General features: G+C 41.1%; 1 protein-coding gene across 6 annotated transcripts in view; it reads right to left on the bottom strand.

The window, feature by feature from the left end:
- Window positions 1-2,373: 2,373 nt before the first annotated feature.
- Window positions 2,374-16,204, bottom strand: part of GOLGA4 (golgin A4) — a 58,354-nt gene continuing 44,523 nt past the window's right edge. For 5 of the 6 annotated variants that reach the window (XM_083467744.1, XM_083467746.1, XM_083467742.1 and 2 more), the window contains 5 exons: window positions 14,240-14,315; window positions 9,708-9,811; window positions 7,054-7,140; window positions 4,828-4,893; window positions 2,374-3,090 (listed from right to left, as the gene is read on the bottom strand). In XM_083467744.1, coding sequence (XP_083323870.1) covers window positions 4,864-4,893; window positions 7,054-7,140; window positions 9,708-9,811; window positions 14,240-14,315 — 297 coding nt within the window. In that variant the 3' untranslated portion in view covers window positions 2,374-3,090; window positions 4,828-4,863. The remainder of the gene's footprint in view (window positions 3,091-4,827; window positions 4,894-7,053; window positions 7,141-9,707; window positions 9,812-14,239; window positions 14,316-16,204) is intronic. The other variant, XM_083467743.1, reaches the window with a different exon arrangement.

Here is a 16,204-nt window from a genome sequence, read left to right as displayed (position 1 = left end):
ATTGTAACTCTGAGCCAATTTAAGCCTTTGAATTTGCAAGCCCGCAAAAGTTACCGTAAAATTGCTAAAATTGCAATTCAATTCCTACAATTCCACAGGCACTCACACCCATAAATGGCAAATGTAAAAGAAAATCCTACGGGTTAACTGCACAACAGTCTCAAGCTTGCAAATCGGCAATAAAACTGTTCTGTTTTACCGTACAGTGGTGCCTCGCAAGACGAAAATAATCCGTTCCGCGAGTCTCTTCGTCTAGCGGTTTTTTCGTCTTGTGAAGCAACCCTATTAGCGGCTTAGCGCTATTAGCGGTTTTGCGGATTAGTGGCTATTAAAGGCTTAGCGGCTTAGCGGCTAAAAGGCTATTAGCTGCTTAGGAAAAGGGGGGGGAGCGGGGAAAAATCGGAACACTCGCAAGACGTTTTCGTCTTGCGAAGCAAGCCCATAGGGAAATTCGTCTTGTGAAGCAGCTCAAAAACGGAAAACCCTTTTGCCTAGCGGGTTTTCTGTCTTGCAAGGCATTCGTCTTGCGGGGCACCACTGTATGCCTTTTTCAGCAGCGATATTGTAAAAGCCAATTTTTGTAAGGTCGCAAATTTAAGCCGCACTTTTAACTTTTCACGGTCAGAATTTTTTTAAAAATGTGGCTTATGTTCAGGCTAATACTGTATTTTTTTTGCTTGTAATAAATGGCTGTCCACACAATTTCAGATTTCTGCAACATGTATTTGTATGGACAAAGGCGATGGGAATGCCTGATGGAAACAGAAAAGCAAAAGGAGCTCATCCCCTCTGTGTATCTCACTGTCTGAAGTATGTATGCTGTGAACTCCTGAAGATTAAAGACCATTAAAAAAAACAAAACTCTGAAATTTCCAAAACCTCAGACTCTTCAGTATGTCAAAACACAATGTACTGTACATTACCATAGTTAGAAAGTCTAAGGTTCACAGGACAGTTTTTACTAATGTCTAAATGTTGGAAGATTTAGAATTTGAAAGAGCAAGAAGAAAATCCAAAGTTATATTCATTCCACATTTGCAATGAGATTGCCCTAAATATTAAAAACTAAAGCTGTGCTCAACCTTCTGCTGTTTAGATATTGTAACTAGCAGTTTCAGTAGGAATGTTCCTTTAACACACTTTGATTGCTCAAATAAAATCAACTTTTTATTCCCGTTCAGCATCGCTGCTGCTCAAATATGATGCCTAAATTCTTGATGCTACTATGGTCAATGGATTCATCTAATAAATGTCATTCCATATGCAAGATGCAGATAACATTCTGTCTTAAACGAAATTGTTATCACCTAAGCAGAAATAAAGTGGAAACAATTTTGTGTAAGACAGAATGTATAGGGACGCAGGTGGCACTGTGGTCTAAACCACTGAACCTAGGGCTTGCTGATCGGAAGGTGGGCGGTTCGAATCCCCACGATGGGGTGAGCTCCCATTGCTCGGTCCCTGCTCCTGCCAACCTAGCAGTTCAAAAGCACATCAAAGTGCAAGTAGATAAATAGGTACCGCTCCGGCAAGAATGTAAACGGTGTTTCCGTGCGCTGCTCTGGTTTTGCCAGAAGCGGCTTAGTCATGTTGGCCCCATGACCTGGAAAAACTGTCTGCGGACAAATGTTGGCTCCCTTGGCCAGTAAAGCGAGATGAGCGCCGCAACCCCAGAGTGGTTCACTTAACTGTCAGGGGTCCTTTACTTTTAAGCAAAAATAAATGATTTCACATTCTTTCAGACCACACTGCTTGTGGATTTACATCTTCCTTCCAATGAGTTTGTTTTGACTTTCTCATGTGACTCAAGAAGGACTCAACCATGGATGTCAGTTCAGCTTATCCATTCCAATGTGACTTAATTGTCCATGGATCCCACACTGAAAATCTGTTTTATATGGAAAGCAAGCTACTAGGCCTGTTGTGAGATGAAAATGAGAATTCTGGGGGGGAAATATTCGTGCATGTCTGCCATAAGATTTATACCTGACTTTTAAAATTGTTTTCTGGCCAGAATCCGTGAGTTTTGCAGAACTCTGCAACTGCATTCCAGTAAGCTACATACCGAACTTGTGAATGACATTATCATGCATTTTCTGCTTATCAGGCCAGGCAGGAGGAACCTTTGCCCTCCAGATGTTGCTGAGGGCTGATGGGAGTTGTAATTAATCAACATCTGGAAGGCCAAAGTTTTCCGACTCCTGAGTTAGGCCGTGCTCAGTTTTAGAACTCCCAAAAGCACCACCAGCTTACAATTATGTTTCAGAAGCAGGGTATTAGGCTTTGTTGGTAGTTCACCTATATTATTGAATAAGATCTCAGCAATTATTAGACAGTAATATTTGCTATTAAAAAGTACATCAGTCTGCAGCATTGTACAGTAAATAGAAGTTTTATTCTCTCCCAGCTCTGCAAGATTAGCACTGCCAACAGTCAGAGATCAGCTTATGATACAAGGAAGTAGTAACTATTTACAATTTACAGGAGTGTAAATTTATTCCCCACAAAATATAAGTACAAAAGCTAGGAATAAACAAATGAGGTACTGCAATTTGGATTCATTATAAAGCAAGTGCTTGAAAGAAATTGCCTTTAGCAAACAATCAACAGATCAAATTGTGAGGGAGGGGAAAAAGTCGAAACAGGTTTAATTTACCAAGAACATTACCAATGCCTCCTACCCACCCAAAGTATATTGCACAATTATTTCAGACGATAAAACTGTTAAAAATAAATAGGGCAGTCAAACCATTAATTCGTCAGAGAGATCCTGTGAGATCTGTATTGCAGTGAGGCAAAACATTTATTAAAAAATATTCTAAACCAAAATAGAAAACTGTGTTCAATATAAGCACTCCATCACCGGGTAAGACAATCTTTCAAGACAACTGTTTGATTACATTCATGCCCAGCCCACAACCGATTATTGTTCTTCATTTTGCTCATTTCATGTGGGGCAATGAATAGTAGTTCTTCTCCTGTCCATTATTCATAGTGCTAGTATGGAGATATGATCAGATTTCAAAGGAGCGCCATCTGCTACAAAGTGCATGTGTTGCAAGTTCTTCAAGAGGACGATCGCAGCCAGGACTGGAAGGGAGGGATGATATGAAAAAATAAAAAAAGCGCAAGTAAAAGCAAAGCAACAAACTAATTTACGATACAGAAAGACATAATAAGTTTAAGAGGCAAGTTAAAAACCAACTATCCTACAGTTTAAAAAAGTAGTTTACTGGTGTGTGTTGCTTAATACAGTTCAATATTACACATCTGGCCCACCAGCCAGATCCAGTCCACTCCCCCCCCCCCTTAGTAAGTGAATGGAAAAGGCACAATGGCATGACAGAAAGACTGCAAGGGTCTTGGCTAGGTAGCAGGCACAATGTACTATGGGACATGGAGCAATATATCCATAACAGTGGATGCAGGGAAGACACTCTATCTATCTATCTATCTATCTATCTATCTATCTATCTATCTATCTATCCTTCCTGTTGTTGATGATGTTGCTGTTACTACTACTACTATATGCATATGTATCCCCTTATAAGTTTTATTTCAGCTAAAATATGGAGTTGAGATATCTTCAAAACAGCTTTTCCTTTGGCTCATTGACCTCACAGGTGATTTTAATGTTTTGTTGTTTTAGTCTAGCCTGAAATGGCCAACGTAGCTGATCACATTTCATTCACAAAAGCTTCATATTATCTTGAGTAATTTCCATGCATGCTACCCAGTATCAATATATTGAAGCATATATATGGTCAAAATAATTTGTCCTCTGCAAGTTCCTTGGCTTCTGTATTCTGTAATCTAAGTTAAATAAATTTGTATTTCCAAAATGAACTTCTGCATAATCACATTTTGTACGCTTGACTTTAAATCATTTTTTAAATTCTGAAGAACCTAGATTTATGTGGGAATTCAGTAGTTGGGGGACTACGCAAAGTAGAACATGTAAAAATACAGAGGATAAACTTCCCACTTCTACAGCACTGGGACTTTCTGCAGACAGCTTGCTTCACATTTTCAGATTTCCTTCCAAAGCAATTCATAACTTGATTTTTTAGCTTCTTATGAATTCAGTCCTAATGCCAGATTTCAAAACAGATGTAGAATTCACAGGCAGCTAGAAAGAAAGGGGATGACTAGCCCTTCCTGACAGTTGTGAACGGCTAGTGCAATCAATTTTGAATAATAAACCTATTACTGATTTTTGTGACTTGGAACTTAAGTTTTCCATTCCTTATTACATTCTGAGCATTGAAGTGAAAACTGACATTAATATATTTAGGAAAATAAAGGTCAAAATAAACATGACACTGGAAACGTGCAACAGGGTACTGCTGTTGCTATTAAAATAAAATAAAAAATGCCGGGAGATCCAATCCAATATACTACATCTAGTTTGGTCTGCAGTATATCAGCAATTAGTACACAAGGTAAAGTGAGCCAAAATCAGTGCAACTTGTATCATAATCTTATGTTGTTCTAATCTTATGCATCAGATGTGTGAAGCTGCGAACATGTTCTTCAAAATTGATCCAAGATCAGAAAAAAATGTTGTGGGATTAAGAAGTCCTCTTTACAAGTGCTTGCCTTGCAAATTAAATATGGTAAGAACAAGTGTTCGGCATGCTTGTTAGTGGGAGGGACTAGTTATTACTGGGTGGTAGCCAAAGCTTATCATACTAGCGAATGTACTTAAGTCTACAGATTTCAGTGGGTTTACTCTGTACAACTAACAGTGGATATCACTCACTATTATTAACAAGCATTGTATGTACTAGGCAAAACCAAATATTGTATGTACCAGGCAACACTCACCCACATGCTAACTAAAAGCACTGATTGATGGCTTATTCAGAAGATGCCACTGCGAGGTGAGGTGAACTACAAAGCCAGGAAAAGAACAGCTTAGTGGGTTACTGTGTTAATAGAAGCAATGTGAGTTTAGACATGTTAGACATCTATTTCCACACTGTCAAACTTGTGGGCATAGCAAGTGAGATGCCAGTGATTAGCCTTGCCATTTCTCTGCTCTGTACAGAGTTTGACATACGGGTGAAGTGTAAAAACAGCAATGGCAGCCAGCACTGGCACTGCGCTCCAGGGCAAACTAGAGCCAAGTGTTGCCCGCTTCATGCAATGCACATGCACAATCCATGAACCTGCGGAAGTTTGCTTTTAAGCCTAGGATGCCTCATTGTTGTTTCTTGCTACTTTTTCCTTCAGGTGGCTCAGGCAAAGGTCTACTAATTTCTACTAAAACTGCTAGTATCAAAATAGGACTCCAGGGTAGGAACACATGTGACTTTCTTTTGACAGACACAACATGAAATATTGGGCCTGGTACAGTGGTACCTCTGGTTACGAACTTAATTTGATCCGGAGGTCCGTTCTTTAGCTGAAACCGTTCTTATCCTGAGGCGCGCTTTCGCTAATGGGGCTTCCTGCTGGGTGCACGATTTCTGTTCGCATCCTGGGGCAAAGTTTGCAACCAGGAGCAGCTAGTTCCAGGTTAGCGGAGCTCATAACCAGAAGTGTTCATAATCAGAAGCGTTCGTACCCAGAGGTACCACTGTATTCTATTTCCCTCATCTCGTCTAACAACTGCATGCAAAATTATAGAGCCAACAGAAAAGCACAAGTATTAGTATGTATTAAAGCAGGATATGAAAGTAGCCAAACAGGAAAACCAACTGATGACAACGTTTCAATTTTCAAACAGAATCCCACAAAATGTAGTGTGCCACTGCTCAAATAGTTTCCCCATAAATCTGAATTGTACAGAATTTTAAGTCCTTTTTGTTTCCTCTACAGTGGTGCCCCACAAGACGAATGCCTCGCAAGACGAAAAACCCGCTAGACGAAAGGGTTTTCCGTTTTTCGATGCGCTTCGCAAGACGAATTTCCCTATGGGCTTGCTTCGCAAGACGAAAACGTCTTGCAAGTCTTGCGATTTTTTTTGCTCCCCCCTTTTTCTAAGCTGCTAAGCCGCTAATAGCCTTTTAGCCGCTAAGCCTTTAATAGCCGCTAAACCGCTAATAGCGCTAATCCGCAAATAGGGTTGCTTCACAAGACGAAAAAACCGCTAGACGAAGAGACTTGCAGAACGGATTATTTTCGTCTTGCGAGGCACCACTGTACTTTGTACCTTTGTCATGGTCTTCAAATGGTACTCAGACACAGTTTTAGAACAAACCAATGGTAGCCACAAAAGGTAAGTAATTTTGAATGGGATGCTGGCAGACTATTAAGTTTATTTCATATTTATTTCCCATCACATATAACTGCCGCTTAAATTGTGAGCTGAAAATGTAGAAAAAGGGAGAAACCCCATTCAAGCTGTTTTGCTCTGGGATCAATGTATTTTGTGAGCAAAAACAGATAGCAGCATCCTTTGAGGAAACAAAAAGAAGAAACAAAGAGACAGAATTGACAATCATTCATGTGTCCAAGATCCATGAAAGTATATTGGTTTTATATGGCAAATTTTCCCTTCAGCAATTCCTACATTGAACCCTAGTGTTTAATAATAAAACAGAATGATAAACCTAATGCCTGGATAGTCCTATGATTGTGGGCGTTTATCATCTTCATAAGCTGAGATCAATATTATAGGATTTATTAAATTACTTTAATTGAAAAGCATCTGCTTTTCAACATCACAGTTCCCAAGGTGGCATGTTAAGTAGGCTTTTGCATAGATGAGTAAAACTGTTGCAGACTTCTTCCATATTAACACTGACATTTTATAGGTTTCCCTGACTTGTAGTTGTAGTCCAACTGGAAGACAGATATATCAAGCAAAGTGCTGGTGTAGACATAACAGGAGATTTTTTGTCATCACAATCAGCAAAGATGCACTCAGGGTCTTCCAACATTAAGGTGTTTATTGCTATCACTAAGCGTTTTCCTGCCTTGTGCGAAATCCTTACTTCCAAATACAAAATCCTCCTGCGGGAAAGTTAGATGAGCAATAATCAAAGAGCTTTAATGTTAAGACACACCTGAGAAGCCACTTTTATTTAGTATCTTACTATGGCTTACCAATGCCCGTGCATCTTCTCGTTCCAAGATCTTCTGTGCTTGGTCAGCAGGGAATTTCAGCACTGTGGTTATAACCTTTGCCATTGTCTGAAGAAGAGGTGAACAAAGTAATGGACATGATAAGAATATGATCCGCTAAACAGCAGTTTCATTGATTTATAAAAGCACTGTATTTTTTGTAGTCCTTATGAAAGAATAGGAATGCATAACGAATACTTGTGTCTTTCATAAAAAATCTGTGGCAACCTTAGGCTAAGACTTTAAAATAAATGCACTACATTAAAAGCTAAGAGTCTGCAATCCAACATCACCAGCGACTTAAAATTCCCCAAGTGCTTTTGGCCAGAATAAATGATACAGAAATGGATTCCAAACGATCAGATTTAAAATAAGGCTAAGTACAAGTTCAAAACAACAATAAATTCAGTATTCCATCACTTAAGGCTTCAATGTTTTTGAAATAGTTGGTTGCAGATAAAGGCCAGATAAAGCCTATATTTACTCATATCCTATCCACTGAAAACAAAGTTCAACTTAAAAGGAAGGCTCTTAACATTCTTTCCCACTGCTATTTCTTGGAAGGAGAAAAATAATAATGTAGTATAGATGGCCTCAAAGCAAGAAATATATAGTAAACAGTTTCATGCGTAAGAATGTGCTGGTGACTCTGCTATATGGTATTATTTGCTGGAGGTCCTGTTTGTAAGTGAAAAACAGCTTCTGCCCACAGCAGAACCAAAGGAAATTATTATTTTTTTAATAAAAAAAAATCTAAGAAGATGGTGACTGAACTATGTTGCGGCGTGATTTGTTATCTGAAATTTTAACTCCAGCAGGGCAGTGCTGTGCACATGGCTTCCCAATGGAGAGCATTGCTGCTGCTTGCTGAGAGGGAGACGACTGCAGTGTGGAGAGCTCAGCGCAGTGCAAGCACAGCAGCAGGACCATCAGACTGGCTCTGTTGCTGCACTGCTCTCAGTCCTCACCCGCTTGGTAAGTGGCTTGCTGTTAGCAACCCAGGTGCACAATGCCCCCCTGCCTGTGCTGCCCCACTGACTGCCCCACTCTCCACACTATGTTAATGAATTTACTGCTGCTCATTAGTTCTCCCAGCCCATGCAAATTGATTGTGACCGAAGGTTGGGAACTTGCTGAAAGATGTAGCTGAAGGTTTAAACCTACATCAGATTCAGGGATAGTGAAGAGACAAAACTGCAGGGAAGGTGGTCTGGAATCTCACTTGGAAGGGGATGGGGGACAGGAAGGAGCTATGGTTCCATGGGGGAGATGGAAATGAAGTTTGCGGGGAAACAGGGTTACATGAGTCCTACATCACAGGAGGAAGAGGGCTGGCATATGAGTGGAATTTGCTGCCAAGGAGTGTGGTAGAGTCTCCTTCTTTGGAGGTCTTTAAGCAGAGGCTTGACAACCATATGTCAGGAGTGCTCTGATGGTGTTTCCTGCTTGGCAGGGGGTTGGACTCGATGGCCCTTGTGGTGTCTTCCAACTCTATGATTCTATGATTTGGAAGCTTGAGGACAATGGCTCCATCACATTTGCAAAGAGGAGCCTATGAAACCTAAGGAAGGAGTGGACAGACTTGGGGCCTACTTTTGTTTTATGCTAGTGAGAACCTTGAGATCAACCAAGCAGAGGCAGGTACAAAATAGCGGCTTAGCCAGTTGGACACACACATATTATATATACATATACATATACATGTGCCTCTGAGTGCATGTTCAGCTCATAAATTTACCAATGCCAAAAGCAAGTAGAAAGTTCTTTCACATAAAAATCTGTTTCTGTTCCTCACTCCTGTCCAGTATTCTTTTTCAGCAAGCTAATTTGGGGAGGGGGGATTTTTAACTGTTGCTATTGTTATGACAATCGGGAGTTGGAAACTCTTGCCAATCTACTGCAAGCTGCCCACCCTGGCCTATGGAGTGTAATATCCACCGAGAGTGGTCCTGTTTGAAAGTATTATTTAGTTAGGAGATTTATAACCTACCCATCATCAATTCTGAAACCAGGATGTAAAGGTAAAGGTAAAGGGGCCCCTGACCATTAGGTCCAGTCGCGGACGACTCTGGGGTTGCGGTGCTCATCTCGCTTTATTGGCCGAGGAAGCCGGCGTACAGCTTCCGGGTCATATGGCCAGCATGACTAAGCCGCTTCTGGTGAACCAGAGCAGCGCACGGAAACGTCGTTTACCTTCCCGCTGGAGCGGTACCTATTTATCTACTTGCACTTTGACGTGCTTTCGAACTGCTAGGTTGGCAGGAGCAGGGACCGAGCAACAGGAGCTCACCCCGTTGCAGGGATTCGAACCGCCAACCTTCTGATCGGCAAGTCCTAGGCTCTGTGGTTTAACCCACAGCACCACCTGCCTTGAAACCAGGATGGGGTACAACTAAAAAACTTTAATAACCAATTCCACACTTTAATGATGAAACACTAAAACAAATCCATAAAAAATACCTCTTCATAAATAGGAGATACCCTGTGTCACACCATCTTGCTTCTATCCAAGGTAGATGTGAGCAAGAACGGGCTCATCCCGTGAGAGCATAATAATACTACAACCTGTGCAGTTCTTCTTTTTCCTCGAAGTGACTGTTAACTTAATAAACATGTGCCTTGAATATGGGGGATACCTTTGTCTCACGGCCCATCATGTACTCGAACAACACCTTCCTCAAGTATTCAAACTCCGTCGGTTCTCCAAAAAGAGAGACATCTGAATGGCAGAGGTTCCCATCTGCACAGACAAGAGACAGTGTTTTATACAACTGTATTTTACACAGATGTGCTACAATCAGTATGCTCATCTCTCTTGACCAAACTGTAACATACAGACATAATGACTGTCACTTACCCAGATTATATTGCCTTTGTAAAGAGCATTTTACATTTTAACAAGAGGATTAAGCGGCTAGTTCTTAACTCTTGCCTCTGTACTCAAGACACTAACTAACCCTCTCCTTCAAATGTATCGCCAGGCAGAGGCAGACGACTACTGTTCAAGCCCCTTCCTGGTAGCATGCTTGTGCCTCAGTGGGAAAAATATATCTTCCAGTCCCTGAACTGTTTCTGTCCCAGCTGGTCAGTAAGAACTACTATTTACCGTATTTTTTGCACCATAACACTCACTTTTTTCCTCCTAGAAAGTAAGGGGAAATGTCTGTGCGTGTTATGGAGGAAATGCCTACGGGTGGCATGCCTACGGATTTTCCTCCTCTAAAAACTACGTGCGTGTTATGGTCGGGTGCGTGTTATAGAGCGAAAAATACGGTAGCTTAAAGAATCAACATCTGAATTCAATCCCCACCCTCCCCATCCCATTTTTCTTTTGTGTCATGTCTTTTAGATTGTAAGCCTGAGGGAAAGGACTGTCTTGTTTGAACTGATTTATGTAAGACGCTCTTGGGAGATTTTCAGCTGAAGAGCAGAATACAAATGCTCTAAACAAACCAACCCTTCACAAGTAGGATCGGTTGAGTACACAAACCTCCTAACCCTAAGCGCTATCCCTTCCAGAGATTCATGATTGCCTTTTCCTCTCCTATAGCCAATAGCTCCTGCCTGATGTTAGAAGTAACTGCCAAAACAATGGAAAGTATAGGAATCAGGGGAGCCACTAGGGGCGCATCAGAAGATGGCTGACAAGAACATCTCTCCGACCCACACGAGGTAATTTGGAGGCTGTGATGGGAGTAAATAGCCTCCCTACCCCCCCAGGATTGGGGGGGGCTGCCCTTGCCTCCTGTGCCCTATACCACCCCCGAATTTGTGGGAATGGGGGCACTAGGCAGAATGCCCTCCTGTGGGATCTCGGCGCTCCTGGACGCTGTCTCTGATCCGCGCCACTAGCTGCAAGAACTTCAAAAGAAACAATTAGGAGGAAGTGAATGCACATATTTCAAGGAAGGAGGGGGAGTAAAGACTGCTAGCAGAAGAGATCTCTGATAAACAAGACGAGTCAGAGGAACAAGAATTAACCAGATGAAGATACACCAAGACCCGGTATGGCAAAAGGACTGGATGGGGGAGGGGGGAAAACTTTCCTTTCTTTCCTCTATGTGATTAAACAAGAATTCCCCCTCCCCCACAAGTCAGAAATGTCGTTTGAAGGACTTAAGCTGTGGATTTATGTCTGTGTGGAGATAAACTTTCTAACCAAAGCATGCTTTAAAAAGAGCGTGGAATGTATAAGGGCTTTGGAATGACGCAGTTAAAAATACTGTCGCCATATTGGGAAGTTCTGTCGGAGGACTTAAGTCTGGGAGGAGAAATAGAGAAATAGAGCTGTTTTTATATTGTGGGTGAAACTCCTCAGAGGGACTTAAGAACGACAGTTCTGTGATTAATGATGGAAAGAGCAATGTTATCTATGAATGCGATGATATATGGAAACCATCTCGATTTGAGGATTGGACGAACGGAAAAATTCACACAGGATTATTACTGGTGTTTATCAGCTTAAGGAGATTATCAGAAGAGATCATAAAGAAAAAAGAGAAAATATATGAACAAGATGAGATGTGGAAACAGCAAGATAAGACTGGATAGAATTATGAACTTTGTTTGGACTGATTTGGACATTAACGCAGTAGCAAGAAGATGATCAGAATCCCCCTTCGGATCTTGAAATATGGGTCCCCTCAACAAAATTTAAAATTCGGCTTTGTAATTTGGAATTTATGTGATGTGATTTGATTTGATTTGATTGGTCGGTTAATAAAAATTATTTTTTTTAAAAAAGAAAGTATAGGAATCAGGATAAATCCTTTAAGGTAGCACCAGGGAAACTTAGACCTAGCACAGTACCCAAGTTGTCCTGCAAGGCCATAGCCCACAACGCCCCTCCTCACCTGCCCAACATCATATGTAACATCAGGTGTCAGGCAAACACGGACATGGCTACAAAGGAGGAATAAGGAGTTCAAAGTTTGCTTCTCATTGTCCCTTGGTAAGTAGGGCTGATTGGAACAGACAGGGAGATCCACTGAGATCAGCTGCACTAGGTGATCCCAACAGGAGCTCCTTAGCGCAGCTGAAGGTTCTAGTTGAAGGAATCAGTTTGATCCAAACCTTCCACTCCAAAGACAAATTCAAAGGAGCTCCATGTAACCACAATCACTTCACCAGTCATTACAAAAAGCTCTTTTGAAGGTGTGCTCCCCAAGCACCAATTTGGACAGGTGCCATTCACATGACGTCATTATGTTGTCAGGTGATTCTGTCCACCTGTTTGTGTGTGACGCACTCCTGCTTTAAGGTCACAATGGGGAAGGTGAGAAACCTGATTATCAAACCTTGTGTAACCACTGAGGGTAGGGCCCAACTGGGGCTCTCGACAACCATATCTAACCATCTTACAGTATCTCTTGTATCACCATGACCACATTTTTATCAAGGATCAATATTCTACAAGGCTGCCATCTGGACTACAAACAAGCATGCTCTCTCTCTCTCAGCAAATCTGGCTCCACCAGCCTGGAAAAGCCATCTCATTGGACCACCATCACCTCACTGCTTTGGAATTTAAAGCCTTCCTTTGTAGAACTGTGATACCTGTATCAAGTCATTTGCATCTTTGGCAGCTGCTTATTACAACTTGATCCTTTGCTCCACTGCCCTGCCCCCACCATGGAGATATGACAGTTTAGAAAGCAAACCCCACAGGACCCAGAGACCCTTTGAGACAACTGTGTGTGAGTGCGCACGCATGTCCAAGTTTTACATCAAATGTTGAAGGACAAGGCTGGGAAAATATTTGCAATATATTATATTAACTAAGCTCTTACAAGTGTTTCTCCTAAGACTTCTAATCTAATCCTGTTTATGTTTCTTAGCAACATTGTTTTCATAAAATTTTTGCATGGTAACTGATATCTTAAAATGTTTTCTTCATAAAAACACAATATAAAAAGCAGAAGCATTCTAAGTATGCCATTTCAGAGTAGCTAAGTAGCTTTCAGAGGGCAAGGGGAAAATATCTACATTCTTGGAGATTAAGCCGTGACTCTTATTTTTCCATTTATGTTCACTTAAACTAAAAGTCCAAAGTAGCAGATTTTACTTTCCTAGTTACGTGTGGATTTTAACTTTTCATGCACAAACATAATTGCTGATGGAATTCAGGAAACACTCGTGGCTACCACTGGAAATCCCTTGCTAAAACTAGAGGATTGTTAAGCTAAAGCATCTCCCTCCAGGATGAGACTACAGTATGAAAACACCTACAGCCCAACTCTCAGTCGTACCGTATTTGTACTTTGGCTTGCTGACATTGCAGCAGGCATCATTAATCCCAAGATTGGAGGAGATCTAAAACATGTCTTCAATACCTGATTTCTGGAAAAGTATGAACTACACATGTATCAAAATGTTAGCTACTGGTTATACCTTAATTTTGATATTCTCCATGTTGCTCACATGCACACATAAATATATGTGGCAAACATGCTTACATTTCACACTCATTTTCCATGAGGTAAATTTATACCAAAGGACAACAAAACATTAAAATTAAAGAATAAACCATAATCTGCATCAGGAACTGCATTACTGCAACACATGTCTATTTACGGCTTTGAAGGTCTAGTCGTCAGGATACGTAAGCAATTGGAATGAAAATGACTGAAAATATGAACTATGTCTTATTTGTGATTTCAATGTAGCATTTTTTCCACAAGGGAATACTTATATATATTGCACGTGATCCATGAGGTGGACATTGGAACGCAACTAATCTTATATTTACAGTTCATGCAAAATCACTTCATTTTTAAAAATATGTATTTGTGTAAAAAGATTCAGAACTGCCCTACTGAACAATATTTCAGCGTAACATTTTTCATCTGATATATGCAAACTTTTAGGGTCAGGAAAGGGTCTGAATACATGGCAAAATCTGTATAGCTCAGTTCAACGCAAATAAGCAAACTGAAATGGAACTGAGAGACTATTAACAAGTGTTAACAAGGCCTTCCATACCTGACACACAACCATAAAAGTCTGAAGACTAACTTTTGGCCTTAAATTTATCTATCACCCTAAATTTAGATAGCTCAATGGGGTTTACTCCCAGGTAAGAGTACATACATTTGCAGCCCTAGTTAGGTTTGCAAGTATTCTCTTAGGATTTATTCTGTAACTCAGTGCCAAGGCAAACATTCCTCACCTCTGTAAGGCGATGCAACTGTTGTGACATACATATTCTTCTCGTAATTTTTCAACCGGTCTTGTAGTGTATGAATCTAAGAATAAAGTGATGGATGAGGAGGATAAAACAAACATAACTGAGATATGGAATATGTTTCAACTTTGAGGTGTACCGAATGTACGAGAAAGCAGTTACCAAACCCTGTCCATCTGTCCCCACCCACTAGTGACAACTCAGGGTGTTAAATATTATATCTCTATCTATCTATCTATCTATCTATCTATCTATCTATCTATCTATCTCACTTAAACGTACCATGTAAATATTTGTTAGTGTGCATTAGACATGTTAAGGGACGCAGGTGGTGCTGTGGGTTAAAACACAGAGCCTAGGACTTGCTGATCAGAAGGTCGGCGGTTCGAATCCCCGCGACGGGGTGAACTCCCGTTGCTCAGTCCCTGGCTCCTGCCAACCTAGCAGTTCGAAAGCACGTCGAAGTGCAAGTAGATAAATAGGTACCGCTCCGGCGGGAAGGTAAACGGCGTTTCCGTGCGTTGCTCTGGTTCGCCAGAAGCGGCTTAGTCATGTTGGCCACATGACCCGGAAGCTGTACGTCAGCTCCCTTGGCCAATAAAGCGAGATGAGCTCCGCAACCCCAGAGTCGCCCACAACTGGACCTAATGGTCAGGGGTCCCTTTACCTTTACCTATTAGACATGTTGGGAAATATTAGCAAAGATTAGGGTTTTCTGTCTGCCTTTCTTTCTGTCTAATTTAAGATCTGATAAAAGTAGACCTGGCCACGAGTCTCCTGGGAAGCAGAGAGGGGCTGGCTAGCACTATACTGAACCTTGACCGAACTGTCCACTCATCTGGTATGAGTGCTTGTTATCTGACCACTTCAGTTTCATAGTCTTACTGGGTTTTTTTCCCTGTTTGCAGAAAGAGAGTTTTTTGCTGATTGCAATCGAGAGTGGTTCTGTTCTGAATTGAGTGATTACACATGGGAGTGTTGCTTTGGATCAAAGCATTGCCTCTGGCTTGGCTGATAAGAACAGAACCAGCTACATGTGGTGGGATAAACCACGGAGGGATTCATCCCAAAGTGGGGGACATCAAAGATCATCTCCCTTCGGGGTCACCACTTGGAGGACAAGCAGACAGTGGTGCTTCCACTGGGTTAGAAATTGGAACGGTACAAGAGAAATAAGCATGTCACCCTGACCCAAGGTGTTACTATTGGTATATAAAGCCCTCAGCAGCTTGGAACCAGTTTCCTTGAACAAATGATTTACGCATCTACTCCCTCTCTATTAATAACAGGCAGTCCCCTTTATTGTACCCTTTTCAACACTCGCTAAAAACTTTTTTTACCTATTTTTTTTTTACCTAGAAATATAGTTTTATTATGTATGCTTGTTCTTAAATTCTGTTGATTTTATCTGTATTTTGATAATTGAATTATGCATACTTCCTTTATTGTTTGTTACATTTATCTCCCATCTTTCCTCTGAGGAGCTCAAGGTGGCTTACAAAGTCATCTTCTTCCCAATTTTATCCTCACAACAACCATGTGAGATAGGGTAGGCTGAGAATGAGTAACTGACTATAACACTCAAGAAGGTTGAAATACAGTCAAACCTTGGTTCCCAAATGCCTCCATTTTGGAACGTTTTGGCTCCTGAATGCTGAAAACCCAGAAATGTTCCAGTTTTCAAATGTTTTTCGGAAGTTGAATGTTCGACGCAGCTTCCGCTTGAGTGCAGGAAGCTCCTGCAGTCAATTGGAAGGCGCACCTCAGTTGTCAAACATTTCGGAAGCCAAATGGGCTTCTGGAACAGATTATGTTTGACAACCGAGGTTTGACTGTAGAATCAAAGGTTATTTGAGCTTGGTTTTGATTGTTTTAGGGCTTTAGCGTGTCGCACTTTTAATAGCCTGGTGATGATGAGCAGACTGAATCTGTGTTTAACGACACTATTCT

This window comes from Podarcis liolepis (genome assembly GCF_965112155.1).
Source record: "Podarcis liolepis genome assembly, chromosome: 12".
NCBI classification, from domain to species: domain Eukaryota; kingdom Metazoa; phylum Chordata; class Lepidosauria; order Squamata; family Lacertidae; genus Podarcis; species Podarcis liolepis.
The sequence above is the reverse complement of the archived record's forward strand: the minus strand, read 5'-3'. Positions and strand labels throughout refer to the sequence as shown.